We start from the raw sequence: 19,538 nt of genomic DNA, 5'->3' as shown, positions 1-19,538 counted from the left end.
TTTTGAGAATAGTTGAAAATTATTTATCATTCTAACTATCTAACAAATTCTAATGGACAAATAGTGTCGAATCATTAAAAATTGGGATTAAAATCATTTCAAGATCAAAATCTATCCAATATTATAATTTTTACTTTTTAAATCATAATTATATCAATCGTAACACACCTACACCTCCCACCACACACACACACACACACACACATGTATGAGTAAAAATCAAAATAAATAAGAAAAAGAAAGAATAAGAAATAAATAGTATAATAATATTTTAAGGATTAATAATGATCACGTAAATGAAAGACGACAATTATCCTAATCAAGAATCTCATTATGGTTTGGCCTTGAATAGGATACTCCAGTCTGCCACGTAGCTGTCATAGTGCAGGCTTGGATGGTACCGGAATGTCCGAGGGTGGTACAGGAGTTCCTCTCAGCTCACCCTACTGTCCAGACAATACCTTGCCTCTTCTGGAGACCGTATCGGAGGACCAAGAGATTCATGCGAGGAGAAACAATGGTTGGTCTATACTCTATCCCTCTCATATTTATATTTGTTATATATTGTTATTGTTTACCAATTCAGGATTGTCTTTATCTTTGTCTTTGTCTTTATCTTAATCTTCATCTTTCTCTATCTCCTTCTCTCTCTCTCTCTCTCTCTCTCTCTCTCTCTCTCTCTCTCTCTCTTTCTCTTTCAATCTCCCCTTTTCTTTGTCTCTTTCTCTGTCCCTCTTTTATTACATCCACGAGGGTTTTGTCGAATGTGTTTCTTTCATTAGTCATAAAAGCATGTGACGTGAGCGTACGATAATTATTAAATAATTAATTGTTCCATAATAATTAATTAATTTTTAATAATTAATTGATAAGACACGAGAAACATACATGCGTATATATGTATGGTTTTTTCTTCTTTTTTTTTTTTCTTTTCTTTTTTTTTTTCTTTTTTTTTTTCTTTTTTTTCTTAACGATTCGTAGAATATATAAAATGGTGAAATTTGATAAATACTTTTTATCTGTAAAAATTAAAGAAATTAAATTAAAAATAATACGATGTAGCGTATTATTAGATTGTTTTCATTGTAGAAAAAAAAATTAATCTGACATGTATCGCATAAATTTTTTATACAAACAATCGATTCGATAAATCAATCCTTCGATTGATTTCTAAATATAAATATTCAATTATCGTGTCTTACGAATGAAATAAATGATTTCATTTAATTAATTATAATTTTTAAAAATGTATAGAAAAGTTTATTGTGTGCTCTCGTTATTATATGCTCACAGTTATTGATTTTTAGTTATATGAACTTGTGATCATAAAAGTTACCTAAGTCAACAAAGAATATTTGCATTAAGATCAAATTTATATACATATAACCATTTGTGTTTTTTTTTTTTTTTTTTTTTTTTTTTTTTTTTTTTTTTTTTTTTTTTTTTTTAATATAATATCATAAAATTAATGAAAAAAAAAATATATATTGAAATATTTGACTTGGGCTAATTTCATAATTATTCATGCATATAATAACAAATAATCTTTGGATGATTTATCTCATAAAATATTAATAAGATATTCTCTTAGGTTAAATCTAAATGAGAAAATGTTGAATCGTTTAAGGAAAAATATAAAGATCGTATTAATATTTTTATAGAAAAAGAAGGAAGAAATAAATAAAATAAAAATAAATATAAAAGAATTCTCAATCCTTTGTACGATTCAATGACTCGTAAAGATTTAAAAGAGAAGTGCACGTTTAAAATGCTCGTTATTATCAGACGCATTTGATTCGATTGCATGAGTCAATGATATTAAGAATAAACGAACGAAATGATCGGATAATAAAGAAAAAAAAGAAGGAAAGAAAAAAAATAAAGAAAGAAAGAAAGAAGTAAATAAATAAAGAAATGGGAAAAGAATTTTTATTCTCCGATAATTTATATGAAGAAATATATTAATGATCAAAATGAATGGATTTTAAAAGGGACGTTTCGTTCGACTTATCATTTATTTATGTGTGTATGTATTTATGTAAATATCTATGTATATATATTTAATTAATTAGATTACGTTAACGATCGCCTGTTAAGACACACGACATTCTCTCGAACACGAGGTGTCACGAGTCACGTGTCACGGCAATGTGCCGTGCGAAAGAAAGAGAGAGAGAGAGAGAGAGCGAGAAAAAGAGAGACAGAGAGGAATATCTAAAATGATTTTGATTGGATGTGAAGTAGAATGAATAGTGTGGAATGTGGAATGAATTAATTGTAAAAATGTTTTTAATAAGAGAGAAAGAGAGAGAGAGAGAGAGAGAGAGAGAGAGAGAGAGAGAAGACAAATTTTATAGTGTTTAAAAATGATGAATAATAGCATGATTCTTAATCCTTTATAATTCATTTTAATTTTTTATGTTTTAAATAGAAAACAAAAAGAAAAGAAAAAACTTACGTTATATGAAACGAATAGGATGACATATATATACATATATATTTGTATAATTATATTATTTATATTAAAATTTTATTAAAAATTATATATTGTGAAACTAATAATATAACTTATACTAGTGTATTTAAAATATATTAAAACTCTATTACAAAATTATATATATATATATATATATATATATATATATATATATACATATAAAATTGGATTGTAAGACAGATAAACATAAATGTATTATTTGAAAATAATGAGAAACATTATACAGGGTTAAATGAGAGATCCTCAATATCTCTTTTTCTGTCTTTCTTTCTCTCATTTAATAATTGCATGTCACTGAATATCTAACAAGACGATCGTTATCAGGCAAAAAAAGATCGAAACGATCGTTTCTAATCTCAGGCTTCAGAGCCTCACCGCAGTAATCGTCGGCGCTTATTCTATTTGCTTCTTTCTTTCTTTCTTCTTTCTTCCTTTCTTTCTTTCTTTCTTTCTTTCTTTTTCCTTTTCTTTTTTTTCTTTTATTTTTTTTTTTTTGTCATCCGTTTATTTTTCCTTCCCTTTTTTTTCTGTTCTTTTAGCCGTAGACGAAAAAGATACGCATGCGAGTGCCACCCACAACAACACCACCACCACTACTACCACCACCACCACCACCACCACTACCACCACCACTACCACCACTACTGCTACTACTTCTACTACTTCTACTACTTCTACTTCTACTACTACTACTAGTACTACTACCTCCGCTACTACCACAAACCACGCGAAAGTTAAACTGAAATTTCCCAAGAGCACGCTGAACCGACCGCAAACGTTGTACAGTCAGAGAATAGTGATAGGCTCGGAGGAGCTAGTTGGCCGTGATATCGATAACGTCGTTAGGCAACGTATAAATGCCCTTGAAAAGAGTCCCAAGGTCGTCAGATCTACCGCATTGATAATCAAGACCTCGAAGGTACCAGTTGTTAAGCCTTCATTGACTTCGGTATCCTTCTCCTCTTCCTCATCATTGTCATCGCCGACAGCGACTACTAGCATCACTGCTACTACTATTGCTACACCGACAACAACAACAATAACAACAATGACAGGAACAACAATGTCATTGACGTCGAAGAAGTATGTCTCGAACGGAAGCGTTTCAACGAATAAAACAAAGTTAAACGTCGACGTTCCCGACGGGACGGAAATCAACTCGATTCATGACGATTTTTGTCAGGTAAGAAAAGTCCAAAGTCGATACGACTGCAACACAGAGATGACAATTCGAGATTCGAAAAATATTACGAAGACGCCGACAACATCGATCACAAATATCAACTCGAAAGATTCGACGGCAACTACGAATGGTTGCGTTTACTACGATCATCTGCAATCATCTCGGAATAACGATCGAAATGGGATCGATTCTGTTTTAAAATCAGGTAAGATCGATCCTCGTGATCCTTACGGATCTATGCTGGATCATCCTGGGATTTTCTATCTTTTTATCTCTTTCTATTCTCTTTATCTCTTTATCTCTCTCTTTTCTCTCTCTCTCTCTCTTTCTCTCTCTCTCTCTCTCTCTCTCTCTCTCTCTCTTTTTCTCTTTCTCTCTCTTCCTTTTTCTATCTCTTCCTCCATTTCTATTTTTCTATCTATCTAATCTATTCTATTTCCAACATGCTGTTGGTTTAGTACGTTCGAGCTTTCGATATATTGTATATCTATCTATCCATTTATATATAAATATTATATATTTATACACATATATATATATATATATATATTTCTTTTTTTTTCCTTTTTTCGTTTACTTTCAAATTTCTTTCTGTTTTGCATATTATTGCGGTCAAGCATGGGCCTGTGCCTGTTAACGATAAGTCGTCGCATATTATATATAGCCTTTGATGTCGAGCTGCTCTCGAACTAGCCTGAAAAAAAGATTCTCGTTGTAATCCTTGATCAGTAATATTTATTCAACCAGAATCTTTACATGTTGTAGGCCCTAGTAGAAATCAAACTCTTTATTCGCGTTCGATCCTCGAAGTAAATCTATAAGAATAACGATGAAATAATAATTTTTACTTCGATGATGATGAACGAGAGTAAAAAAGAAAATAGATATTTAAACAGAAGAAAACAAAATAAAACAAGACAAAGCAAACAAAAAAAGAAAAAGAAAGAAAAAAGGAACATAAATCAAGGAGATAAGGGTATAATTAAAAATCTAATAATCAATTGATGTCTATTGTTTCAGTCGGTCAGCACGAGGGGGAGGCAAACGATTATTACTTCAGAGATTCCTTCGATCATTCGTCATCGGAGAGTCAGCTGTTGGATGCATCCGGTAAACCTCATAGTAGGTCGGTAACACCAGTACCAAAAATGCAAAAGCTTCAAAATTCCAAGCTTTGTTTACAACAAAAGCATCAACATCAGCATCAACATCAACACCAGCAGCAACAACAACAACAACAGCAACATCATCAACAACAATTAAAACAACAACAACAACAACAACAACAATCGCATCTGGCTCGTAGATTCCAAGGAAAGTTAAGGCATAGGAGTCTGCGAATCCTTCGACGCTTCGTTCCGGCCTTCATGCTTGCCCTAACAGTGTTTTTTGTCAGTCTCGTATTAATCTTCGAAACGGATGCTACTATATTCAACAGCCTGCGTAAGACGCCAGAAATGGTGGCCTTAAGGAACCAATACTATGTCCCCCTAAAGGAGTTCCTCAGGACCAAGTTCGGCCTATTTTGATGCGACCCAATGATGATGACCAGTTCAAGGTCGTCTACTTTCGTCGCCGCGTAGCTTCTCTTCAGTGCCAAGTCGAAGATTCCGAGTGACCGAGCTCCGTGCTTGTGTCGGGACGATCATGATGATAACGATGATAATGAATGACGATGATATGACGATCATGACGACGATAATGATAATGATAATGATTAGAAGAATGGTTTGCATGACGATGATGATTGTGATGATGTTGGAGAAGGAACGTGTCATTTCTCTTTCTCTCTCTCTCTCTCTCTCTCTCTCTCTCTCTCTCTCTCTCTCTCTCTCTCTCTCTTTCTCTCTTTCTTTCTTTCTTTCACTTATACATATACTTATTCATTGTTTGTTTTAAAGTAGTTACTTTGTCATTGATAAAATCAAAACAATCGAGAAGATCGATCTCTTCTATATCTTTTTAATCATACACTACATTTATACAATGTATTTAAGATAAACGAAAGTGTGTAAACGAAGTTGCCTGTACCTTTGAAAAACGAGTTACATTTTTATGAAAAAGAAAAGAAAAGAAAAAACAAAAATCATAATAATAATAATAAGAATAATAATAATAATAAAAATAATAATTATAATAATAATAATAATGATAATGAAAGAGAGAACGAGAAACTCGGTTGTGATGCTTGTTAATTATCGATTAAAATAAATAAATATATATATATACATATATATATATATATATATATATATATATATGTGTGTGTGTGTGTGTTATTTAAGAATTTCTTCAAAGTGTCGATGACAATCTCATCAAAACGACGATCTCTTTGTAAATCACATTCGAAACGTACAGTTTTGGGGAAAAAAAATGAAAAGACAAGTAAATGAACATTAATAAATTCAAATGAATCATCATTTTCGATTTTCATTCTTAGTACAGAAATAGGCAAATAATGGCTCAAGAAAGGATCGCATGTGGTTCCTTTTTCTAATTGTTTGTTCTGATAAGATTGGAAGAGATAATCGGTGAGCAGTATGCATGGCGTTGCACTAATTTGTTTTTTTTTTTTATTTATTATTGTATAATCGATTGAAGTGATAATCAATGAATTTAAGTATTGTAACATTGTTAATGAGAACGTATCTGAAAAGAGTATACGAGTCTAATTGATCGAAACGGCCGGCCGTTGTCCCATACTTGCTTAAATTAATTATACGTATTGAACATATTATTTTTTTTTTTCTTTTTTTTTTATATTGACAATGATGAAGAATTTGGCATAAAAGTAAAAAAGTAAAATTTTCCTATGACTTCATGATTAATTGTAAGATCCTACATTGTAAATTTGGGAAAGGTTAAAAATCGAAATAGATGGAACGATCGGAAATCTTTTGATCCTCTGTTATCCTAGGGACATACTTCTATAGCAATGCACAATGATAAGACAGATAGAACGAATTGATTGATAGCATAAACCGTGTGACTCACTATAGAGAAAAAGTTAGCCATCCTTGTCCTATCCAATACCGTAACCGGATATTATACATCCGACAAAATCATATGTCGTTCGATATCGTTCATTGACAAATAAACAAAGAAACAATATTCTATGATAGCATTGAAATTGACATTGTCGCATCATACGCATCGTCGATTTTTATACAATCATAGAATATATTTTGTTTAGTTTATTTTCGTAGAATTTGTTCGTCGATCGATCGAACAATAATTCTTTTTATATCGGTCAAAAAGAATAAATTGATTTTTGTCGACTAATCGAAAAAATCTTGAATGAAAATATTTTTGAAAAGTTATAAAAAGTAAAAAAATTCATTGAATTCATAAATGGCACACGATTTAAGCGAATTCGATCCGATTTCCTTTATCGTTCTTTTCTTTGTGTTTGTTTGGAAAACAGACCACGTACTTACGTATACATACAGACGTATGTAGTATATTTATCTCATCCATACGAAATTTTCTTCGTCTCTTTACGTGGTACGTACACATATACACATATACACGTTATACATACAGTTATACATAATTACGAATATTCGACATCTTTTTCATATATCACATTTAATACCTTCACATGGAAATATTTATGTAGTTACATACAACTACACACATTCGAAATTTTCTTTCGTTCTTCTGAAACGTTATATATATATATATACACACAAATAATACATACAAGTATAAATACAAATGGGAGTATTTCTTTCGTTTGAAATTTTCTTCACGTCTTTATCAATACATACACATACACGTATGTTTATTTAGGAAAATTTGAAATTTTTTTGATGTTTCCTTAAAAATAAATACGCATTAACATACGTACATATATACGGATAGAATATCTCTCTCATTTGAAATTTTCTTGGTGTCACTATAATACATCCACACGAATATTATAGACACACGTACATACATCGTATCTCTATAATTCGAAATTCGAGCAGAATGTAACTCGATTCTCTCTCTCTCTCTCTCTCTCTCTCTATTTTTCTCTCAAATCGAGGACGAAACAGAACGTTGCTATATATGAAATTTAATCCTTTAACATGGCATACATGGAAATACACTATTTTTCTTATACTCAAAGCAAACGAGCGGTAAAGTATATATGAAGAACAAAGAAAATAACAATAATAATATTATTAATAATATAGATCATAATAATAATTATATATATTTACACAGTTTATTTATAATATCTTACAAGGCCTCTTTGTGTTTCGTGATTTGTCCTTAAAATATAAAAAGAAAAAAAGAGAAGTTTTCGTCGAGTGAAGCATAAAAAGAGGAAGAAAAATCGAAAGGAATAATAAAAGAAAAAAAAGAAAGGAAAAATTAATCATAAAAAAATAAGATTGATATAGAAATTTAATAAATTCATCACGATGGATCGTACATTTTTCTAATATCGTTTGCTTTTTCTAAATTGATGTATGAAAAGAAATATCTTGTTCATACGTTTTGATCCTGGCTATAATTGGATGATCAATAATATTTAGAATATTGAAAATAGCATGTGTATGTATATTAATGAGAGAGAGAAAGAAAGAGAGAAAGAGAGAGAGAGAGAGAGAGAGAATCAAATTTGTTTATTTTTTATTTATTATATATAAATATGTTTATTAAAGGTATAGAAAAACGTCAAATTTTTTAACATTAAAGAGAAAAGAAAAATAGGGGAGAGACATTTAATATATTATATATATATATATATATATATATATATATATACTTAAATATAGAAATTATTATGAATGAAAAGCGATACATAACATAAATTAATTAATCAATCAATTAATTTATTATTATTAATATTATTATTAATATTATTATTATTATTATTATTATTATTATTATTATTATTATTATTATTATTATTATTATTGTTATTACTATGCATATATATATATATATATATAATTATTATGATTATAATTATATATATATATATATATAGGAATGATAGGTAATTTCGAAAAGTCAACGAAAAGCAATTATCATATTTGATAGTTTAATTAGGGCGTAAATAGATAAGTGTTTTTATCATTTTCCAAATATAACGGGTGTATTTTTGTACGCATGGATTCGAAGCGACAATTTGGAGTAGAGCAGAAGAGAAAACGGAGAAGGATAAATCTTGTTTTTTTTAAGTCTTTTATTCTTTTTATTCTTTTTATTCTTTTTCTATTTTCTTTCTTTTTTTTTTCTATAGTCATTTGTCTCACACAGTTATACATTTTCCTACCTTTGTCATCGTTAGATGCTTTCACAAAAAACGAAGACTTTTATGTTTCACAGTATCGCATATATCATTGTTTGTTTTTTCTTTTTTTTATAAATTCGTTGACAATGATTGAGAAGCTTTTATGTGAATAGCTAAAACACGATTTATCAAAGTTATTTTCAAAGACAGAGAGAGAGAGAGAGAGGAAGAGAGAGGGAGAGAGAGAGAAAGAGAGAAAGAGAAGAAAATAAAACAAAAAAAATAAAATCTCTTGAAGTATCTTTATGTATATATTATATATAAAGATATTTATATAAAGGACATAATATATAAAATATATATATATATTTAATATATATAAAAAAAAATATATATATATATATATATTCATGATTAAAAAAACAATTCACGATATTATTTATTTATTTTTATTTTATACATATATACACACACACACACATATATATATATATATTCTATTTAATTGCATAACCCTTATCCTACAATGTGTTCAGAAAAATAATCTAAAAATCTAATTACAAAATAATCCAACGAGTATGATAAAAGAGATCATTAGAGTGTTAGTCGATTTTATAAAAATTTCGCGTCGTTTTTTCAACTAAATTAAAATTTATAATTATTAACAATTTTTTCTTTGCGAGGATTCGCCAAAAAAAAAAAAAGAAAAAAAAGAAAAAGAAAAAATCGAGTAAGCACCTATAATATAAGTACGAAGGAGAAGAAAAATAATGTGAAACGAAAGTCTTCGAGATTGCCCATCCACTTTCCTTCATCGTCAGACAACAAACCATCACACTCGGTCTACCATCTTGTCACTTCGTCGTCTCCTCCGATGATGTCTCTCATATAAAAATTAGGCTTGTTTTACAATGTAAATAAATAATTACATATATAGATGTTGTTATAAACAACATATGGGGAAGCCGTCGAAAGGAGAGAGAGAGAGAGAGAGAGAGAGACCGTTCGTTATGCTTTTTTTTTGTCGTTAGACACACCTACACACGCACACACACACACACACACACACACACACACATACATATAACACATGCACGTACTCATAAATTACGAGGAAAGGTACGCGAAAGTAAAAAAAACTAATTGAAAACAAATAAAAGAAATAAATCAATAAAAAGGAAACTACCAATCAAATCTTCAAACAATCCTATCACTTTAGTTGCTATTAAAATATCGTCAACCATTTATTCTTTTCCTGAAAGTGCCTAAGCTGAATCTAGAAATCTTTAAAACGAACGACCGATGAATGTCAGAAAGTCATGAAAGAAGAAGAAGAAAAAAAAAGAAAATAAAAATAGCAAAGGGAAAAAATCGTTGCTATTTTACAAGGAAAAATGAAAAAAAAAAAATGGGAAAAGTAAAAAAGAAAGGTTTGAAAAGTAGAAAAGATTATTATTTTATTTATTAATAATTAATATCTTTATTGTTACAACGTTCTCTCGGGTTACATTAGTATAATAAATAAACAAACACACAAACAAATAAAATAAAATAAAATAAAATAAAATAAAATAAAACAAAATGCGACGTTCTTCCGACACGAAAAACGATAGTGCATACGTTGGAAAGTGTAATGTCATCGAGCACGAACGGTTCTAAACGTTTTAGAATGGTATCCGTGCTACGTGTATACACGTAAATAGATACAATCTATCGTGATTAAAAATCGAGCGGCTAATAAATAAAGAAATTTGAAAAGGAGATAAAGTTAAAAAAAAAAGCAAAGCAAAAAAACATAAAAATATTTCAAAAAAAAAAAAAAAAAAAAAAAAAAAAAAAAAAAACAAAAAGCAAGTAGAAGAAGGAGGATGAGGAGTGGGAGGAGAGAAAAAAAACGAAATAAAATAAGTGCGGACACGACACGGCGACCTTCGCTCGATACGAAGGATGCTGCGGACGACAAACTGCAAAATTGTAAAAATAAAATAATAAGAACGTATGTCAATTGCAATATAATGTAACTTTAAATATATATATATATCTAATATATATTTCATATATATATATATATATATATATATATATATATATATATATAAGAGAGAGAGAGAGAGAGAGAGAGAGAGAGAGAGAGAGAGAGAGAGAGAGAGAGAGAAATGTGTATACGAATTAGAGAAGAAGGAAAACAAAACTTGAAAGGTGTTTTAATTCAATGAAGAATTAAAAATGAATGAAAAAAGGAGAAGGATCATAGATCGGAACGAACGATACGATATTCTCGATAGTAAAAAGAAAAAATAAGAAAAGTGGGATTGTAGACGTCAGCAATTATTTTCACGATATAGAATTAAATGTTCTTTTCTAGAAAAAAAAAAAAAAAAAAAAAAAAAAAAAAAAAAAGAGCTATTGCAGATATTAATAGCTTTTTTTTTTTTTTTTTTTTTTTTTTTTTTTTTTTTTTTTTTTTTTTTTTTTTTTTTTTTTTTAATTCAAGGGTATGCTTAATTGTGTTCACATTGTCTACCAATATTATAAATTACTTGTCATTTCATTCAACAAAATTTTGACTATTTTATCGATTCTCATTTTAAAGTGAAAGAACAAAATATTTGATTTCTACTTTATCGACGATCGAAGTATCGTTCAAGATTATCAGAAGAGAGAGAGAGAGTAAGAGAGAGAGAGAGAGAGAGAGAGAGAGAGTGAGAGGGAGAAAGAGTAAAAATTAGATCATAATTGAGCAGATAGATGGCGTTAGTTTTGAAATAAATGAGAAATAAGAATCGAATGAAATGAAATAAAAAAAAAGAAAAGAAAAGAAAAAAGATTGAAAGGTGCTGACGTACATGCGCGTGTGTGTTTGTGTGTGTGTGTGTGTATGTGTGTGTGTGTATGATAAACAATTAGAATAGTAAAGAAGAAGTGTGAATTAAAAAACAAAAAAAAGAAAGAAAAAAAAGAAAAGAGAAGAAAAGAAAAGAAACTGAAAGAGAGAGTGTTTTAAAATAAAATTACTATAACAAGAAGCTTTTGGGACTATAACGAAAGATAAAAAAATACTTTCGATTGGTTTTTGCGTTCATACATGCATACATAGCTCGTGACCAATTGCTTTTCTAGCTTACATATCACGATCGTGCCGAGTAGATGCATGCACGCGCATAGCGAATATTATTCATATATAATTATTTCTTTTATATTTTTTTTATTTTCTTTTTTTTCCCTTTTTTCTTTTTTTTCTTTTTTTTTTCATTTCTCCACCACCAACATTTTTAACACGTTAATCGCTAGTGTTTAAATAATGAAATAACAAACAAACCAATTAAATTGCGTTAAATCAAAATGAGCCGAAACAATTCGACTCATTACGTAAATATAAATTATTACGATCAATTGTTTTAACGATTTATAAATGTTTCTCGTTTGCTTTTTTTATTTTTTTTTGTTTTTGTTTTGTTTTTCGTTGTTTTTTTCGTTTCTTTTTTTTTTTTTTTAAGAAATAATTGTTAGATATACGTACATACGTTGTAAAATCGTACTTGAATCTTTCAATCTAAATCCTAAGATATTCGTTGTTGAAATAATCGTCTATCTAATCGTCTAATTTCAACGAATCGTTTGAGGACAAATTTCTTCGCGATTAACACAATTAATCGATCATCATCTATTCTTTCTTTCTCGGCTCGCGTGATTTAGCACGCATCCTTTAATTCTTGTCTTGCGTATGTACATGCTTTATATATGTGTATACATATGTCTACAATTAGACATGGATATAAAAAAAAAAAAAAAAAAAAAAAAAAAAATTCAAGAGAAATGTTAAAATAGGTATTAAAAGGAATCAGACAAATTGCGAACAATCATTAATGCTTCTCTCCGCGTGAATTTAACGAGACCCATCATTTGGATAATAGTTTCGATTATAGCGAAAGAAAAAAAAAAAAAAAGAAAAAGAAAAAGAAAGAAAAGGAAAAAAGAGAAAAGAAAAAGAGGAACAAAAGATGTTTTGGATTTTTTTTTTTTTTTTTAGAAAATATTTAAAATTTCTTTTCAAGGAAAACAATTGTTTCAGATTCCTTCTTAAGACGAAAAATGATAGAGAATTTTTTGTTCAAAGAAAAAGAAACAAAAAAAGAAAAAAAAAAAAGAAAATGATCGAGATTATTTTTTTAAGGAAACAAAAATATTCCGAACGTTCTTTTAAGGAAAAAAAGAAAGAAACAAAAGTTCGGCATTTATTTCTTAAGGGAAAATATTATATGGGATTATTTTTTAAAGATGAAAAAGAAAATATGTTAAAGATTTCCGTTTCAAAAACAAAAAAAAAAAAAGATTCAATTGTATATTTTATAATAGAAAAGAAAGAGTTGAAAGAGAGACAGAGATAGAGGCAGAGAGAGAGAGAGAGAGAGAGAGAAAGAGAGAGAGAGAGAGAGAGGAGGAGGAGGAGGAGAGAGAGAGAAAAGATAGGGAAAAAATATGGCGAAGTTTGGAAAAAAGGAAGAGAAATATGAAACAAATACGATAATTCTTAATCTTACGTCCTTCTCTTCATCTTTCGTGTGCAAACACATTTTATTCTTCTTTGCTTGTTTTTATATATATATATATATATATTTTTTTTTTTCATTATTATCTATTACATCTTTTAAAACACTCGCAAACTATTTCATAAAAAAGAAAAAAACAAAAAAAGAGAAAAAACAAACAATGTAATCTCATTATTTTTCATAAATAAGTGATATCTTTTAAACGTTTCGATGTAACAATAAAAATCGCAAAAAGAAAATCGATACTGGCTATTTTAACGAATTATTTTTTCTTTTTTTCTTTTGTTGTCTTTTTTACTTTAAAAAAAAAAAAAAAAAAAAGAAAAAGGACAAAAAAAAGACAAAAAAAAAAAAGAAAAAGAAAAAGAAAAGAGAAGAAAGAAAAAGAAACAAGATTTTTATACTTTAATGGTCTATTTGATTCGATTCGAAAATTCTATTTTTTTTTTTTTTTGTTTTATTTAAAATACTTACTCTTAAAAGTCGTCGAAAGATGTTAGAAAAAAGAAAAAAAAAGAAAAGAAAAAAAAACGGGATAGAGAAAAAGGGAGAAAAGAAAAAGAAATAAAAAAGTCTGATTATCGATCGCTTTATTAATTACGACCATAAGCAGAGATAAAACGAAAGGGCGGAATTTCCTCTGAGATAAAATTTTTACGAGACGGCCGTTCACAATTATTGTTAGACAAATGCGCGAGATTATGTTTTGAATAAACACGTGTAATGTAAGTAAGTAACTATTATGAGAAGATAGAGAGACGCTGTGCGATCCATTGTAATGTAAGATCATATATTGACATAAAATAAATGAGGAAAGTAAATCTTTTTCATTTACAAGGACTTTCGAAAGTGCAACGCTTTTTTTTTTTCTTTCATTCCTTACGATTATCCTCGTCATCTGTTCTTGATTAATAATTATTGAAATTATTGAAATTATGGCAATTATATTTTATGTGCATATGTCTCTTTTTTTTCCTTTTTCTTTTTTGGCTTTTTTTTCTTTCCTTTTCTTTTTTTTTTTTCTTTTTTCTTTTTTATTCTTTTATTCTCGTCTATTCGACCAAATGTTACTTTCTTTTTTCTTTTATCATATATTCCTAATTTTAGAATATTTTTAATATTACAGACATTTTTTAATTAATTCACTAATAATTACAAATAAATAAAATTGTTCTTTTATTTGCCGGTGAATCAATCAATTGTTCGTAAGTATTAAAGTATAAATTATTATAAATTAAAGATAAGTAATTATCTTTGAAACATACTTTTCTGTTACATATATGATACTATTGGAATGGAAAACTTTATACGTGTACAAATTCAATGAATTTTTATTTGATATTCCTTATTTAATATAAACTTATAGAATGCGGTCTCAAGATGTGTGTAACGTTTAAATCAATTATATAAATTCATTTAGAATCTAAATAACATGTAGGATTTAAAAAACGAAAAAAAAGTACTAAAGTATTCAATGTCATCGTTTTAATAATTTCGAGAATATCTTCGACTTGTTTTTCAAATGTCTAGATGCTATGTCTACGCTATTATTGTTACGTATATAAACTATAAAAGATTTGGGAAAATCTTAAAACTTATACGTATCTGGCATAAAAATATTGCCATTATTCGACAATGACCTTGGCTAATATATCAGATGATTTTAACAATTAAGATAATAATTAATCATAATGTATGACAAAATATGATTGCTAATATTTTCAAAAGATTCTTTGCGAAATATTCTTTTCTTTTTTTTTTTTTTTTTTTTTTTTGTTATCGCAGACGCACCCTGGAATTTAACACGTAAATTGAATATTGATCATTAATTATCAGACTTGAAAAATTTCGAATTTTATCATACCTTCGATTAATATAGCCATTCTCAATAATCTCAAAGTAATAATGAAATATAAGATATTCTATTATTAATCTCTTGAAAATTTATATTCTTCTTGAAAAGATTATTAATGAAATAACGTATGATCGTAAATATCAACGAGAAGTATCAAACGATAAGAAAAATATAAATAATCTATCATTTTCTTTAATCATATTTTGGAACTAGCCTTTTAAATCGCAAAAATAATTATGATATTTGTTTTTGATAAAATCGTCAAAAGATAAAATGAAAAACGTGATCTGATACTCTATAGAAAATGACATTAATGATATATTTCGTAAATTATTAAATGGTAAATTACAATCGAAAGATTTTAATGTTCTGTCTTTAACGTCAATATTTTTAAATGATTTATCAATATTTTTATCGAGAAACGACGAGAAATATCATAAATATGAAAAGGATCGATCGACTAAAATGATGAAACGATTAATCCGATAAAATCTTAAAGAACTGTAAGTCATACCCAGCGAAAATTAATTTATCTATGTTTAATTGTTTAATTTAATAATGCATTAAAAAAAAAAAAAAAAAAAAAGGAAAATCCAGAGAAAAAAAAAAGATTTTTATTCTTTTTTCACTCTTTTTCCTTTTTTCTTCTATTTCTTTCTTTTTTCTTTTCTTTTTTTTTTTTGAATTTTTTGAGAACATAGTTCAACCCTAACATTACTTTTTTATTTTTTTTATCTAGGAAAGGTTCACCATGGAGGAGACGGCTAAAAATATCACATGAAATTTTCGACGAAAGTAAGTACGTTTGTCTCGTGAAAGATTATGATATAGAACATTATCATATACACGCGCGCGCGCGCGCTCGACATACACATATCATGTGGAGGACTAGAGATCTTCGAGATGGTAAAAAATTTATCCTTGACGATTGTCTACTACGATAAAATAGAAAAGAAAAAGAAGAAAATGAAAAAAATGTAGAGAGAGAGAGAGAGAGAGAGAGAGAGAGAAGATGGATTTCACTATTTTTTTTTATTTTTTTTTATTTTTTTTTTTTATAAATGCTTACCTCTCCATTTTTCGGATAAAGAAAATTTATCATGAAATATAACCGGTACCATATTCTTTATATTGAATATTCATTTTCTGAATTTATTCCAAGTAGACGTTCTAAAGTAAATCAAATGTTTTGTTTTAAATGCGAACTGCATGGGATAAAAAATGTAAAATTATTAAAAGACAATTCATTGAGACGAATTTTACTTTCGATAAAACTTCCCATTGTTAACATGCGTAACAAGTAGATTTTCATAAATTGAATATGGCATAATTTTTTTTTTTTTTTCCTTTAAAAATGACTAATTTTAATATCTTTATTAATTTTCTCTTAAATCAGTTCTTCGATCTGAGTAGAAAAACGTTTGGATAGAATCGAAGTATTAAAAATTCTCTTTCATGTTAAATAAATGAGATTAAATTATGAGTTTGTGATGTTTCGACATAAATTATCGTTATTATGCGCATTAACGAGTATTATGAATTTACCAAATGTTCGTCACGATGTATTTAAAAATATTTATACATAAGGTTGTTTATATTAATCTCTAAGGTCAATGTCAATTTTTTTTTTTTTTTTTTATAAGTATCGTCTATGAGGGAATAAAAAAGCAATTTAATCGTGATATTGTTAAGCAAGGAATCTAAATAAAACTTAAGAAAATATTAAATATTACAATTTATTATATATATAATTAAATATATAATTAAATTAAAAAGAAAAATTAAAATATATAAATTATTACACATTTATATAATATTTATTTATAATAATTTTTTAATTGAAATTACTATTATATTTCTTCTGTAGAAATATATATATGTAAAATTATTATACACCTTGCATTAGAAACTTTGCATTAGAGACTTGTGAATTAACATTACTCGTAACTACTACACGTAAGAAAAGTAGTACATCGAGAATTTATAAGGGAAAAGACAAATGTGTTCAAAAGAATATCTACCGGAATTACATGGTTTTCAGTGCAATACCCCCGTGCAAACGTTGCGAAAGCCGTAAAACGGCAGAAAGAGGTGAGGTTATTGGCATCGATCGATCGATACCCGTTGCTTTTCGCGTTACTGCGGTTTTCCGATCCTATTGTATCGTCAAGTTTGATATGCTGCCATTTATAAAAAAAGTTCATACAGTCAATACGACCTGTATTCATTTTTTCCAAATAAGTTTTCCGCGATAACGTGTTCTATTAAAAAAAAATTTCGGAACCAAAAAAAGAAAGAAAGAATTTAAAAAAAGAAGAAAAACGAAAAAGAGAGAGAGAGAGAGAGAGAGAGAGGGAGAGAGAGAGAGAGAGAGGGAGAGAGAGAGAGAGAGAAAGAGAGAGAAGAAACTATTAAGAATTTTATACGAACGAAATAATATATAATAACATCATCTTTGTTTAGAAAAATTAATTATATAACAATTAACATTATTCGCATTATAATTTGAATCCACGATTATTTCGCATGAAATTGTACCTATCAATATGAAGTTTATTAAAAAACATAAGGAAATAAATGATTAGAAAATCTAATCTAATAATAGCAACGGTAAAATGCTTTCGTTTCTAAATCTCGTATAACAAAAGACGCGCGTTATCAACAATACCGATAATCGACGATAGACCTTATCGAAAAACTATATAAGATATCTCTAATGAATCATTAATTTATATGACTTAATAATGATTATGTCGAGCTAGTGGGACGATACATATTTATGAATAAAAAATAATCCTGAACGTGAACATGAATGTGAATCATCGTAGTCATCGTCATCCTCTCTTCGTTTATTTCTCTCTTTTTTTTATCTTTGCGATTGTTCTCTCTCTCTCTCTCTCTCTCTCTCTCTCTCTCTTTCGTTCTCTGTCCATTTGCAAAGAATGTTTCAGGGTCATCAAAAAAGAGATTGACATAGAGAAATATCATGTATTTTTAGTTCGTCAGGGACAAGTAGAACGGAAATATTCGAACAGTTTTAACAGATAATTTAAATCATTTTAAATACATCAAAAATTTTTAACGATCGAATTCATTTAATAATTTTCATTAAAGAAAATTACAAATAACATACACGTATACATACGTACAAAGTGTAAATATCGAATTTAAAGATATTGATCTAATCACTAACATATAATTTCTATATTATATTGAAATTATATATATATGTATGTATGTGTGTGTGTGTGTTTGTGTGTGATATTATATTATATTTATATATAATTATATTTATTTTTATAACTATTTATTATATCATACCATTATATTTATTCGTATATTTATTTGTTTTATTTATGTGTATTATTATAATATATAAAAAAAATTCTATTTTTTTAATCTCATTCATTATAAAATTTTACTGTCATAGTACATACGATGTGTCACGTAAATGCATCGTACGATATCATTATAATTACCGTTAACGGTAGTCAGTGCACTGCTAGTCGGACACCAATTATATTCCTAACGGAAGTGTTTTGAAGATTTCACCAAAATTACGACAAACGGAACGTGTTACATACCTAGAAACATTTAAATGTTGCTATACACTGATATAGAAAAAAAAATTTTAACGAAGAAAAGTAATGAAAAAAACACTTTTGTATATTTTCGAATTTTTAAATCGATCATCATTTCTTTTTAAATTTATAAATCGAATCGACTTATAATTATTCGTTTATATTAGATATTAAATCTAAAAAACTGTAATATTAATTTCATAACGTTTAACTTAAAAATTGTTATATTAATTTCAAGTTAATTTTTTTTCGTAAGTTTAAATATCTATTTTAACAAAACAACGATATATTTTATATTGTAACAATTATTTAATAATATTGACAAGCAATAGTAAATTTCAATATTTAATTCAAATCAATCCCATTTAACAGTTTTAAATAGCAAAGTAATAGATATATATATACATGTGTGTATGTGTATGTATGTGCGTGTGCGTATGTGTATGCAATTTATATATATATATATATATACATACATATATATATATATATTTAATTAAGAAAAGAGTTATATTAAACATCTGACAAAATATTTAATATGACAATCAAAAGTTATATTTCTTGTTAATAACAATAGAAAACAAAAGATTTCCTTGATAGATAACGTAGTAATCGACGATACCGACCCGAAGAGATACGAAG

General features: G+C 27.8%; 1 protein-coding gene across 4 annotated transcripts in view; it reads left to right on the top strand.

The window, feature by feature from the left end:
* LOC124951105 (A-agglutinin anchorage subunit) overlaps positions 1-5,700 on the top strand; it is an 86,611-nt gene extending 80,911 nt beyond the window's left edge. For all 4 annotated transcript variants that reach the window (XM_047498909.1, XM_047498910.1, XM_047498911.1 and 1 more), the window contains 3 exons: positions 353-520; positions 3,037-3,885; positions 4,701-5,700. In XM_047498909.1, the coding sequence (XP_047354865.1) occupies positions 353-520; positions 3,037-3,885; positions 4,701-5,209 (1,526 nt within the window). In that variant the 3' untranslated portion in view covers positions 5,210-5,700. The remainder of the gene's footprint in view (positions 1-352; positions 521-3,036; positions 3,886-4,700) is intronic.
* The last annotated feature ends 13,838 nt before the right edge of the window (positions 5,701-19,538 follow it).

The sequence above is a fragment of the Vespa velutina genome, chromosome 8 (genome assembly GCF_912470025.1).
Source record: "Vespa velutina chromosome 8, iVesVel2.1, whole genome shotgun sequence".
Taxonomy (NCBI): Eukaryota; Metazoa; Arthropoda; class Insecta; order Hymenoptera; family Vespidae; genus Vespa; species Vespa velutina.
The sequence above is the reverse complement of the archived record's forward strand: the minus strand, read 5'-3'. Positions and strand labels throughout refer to the sequence as shown.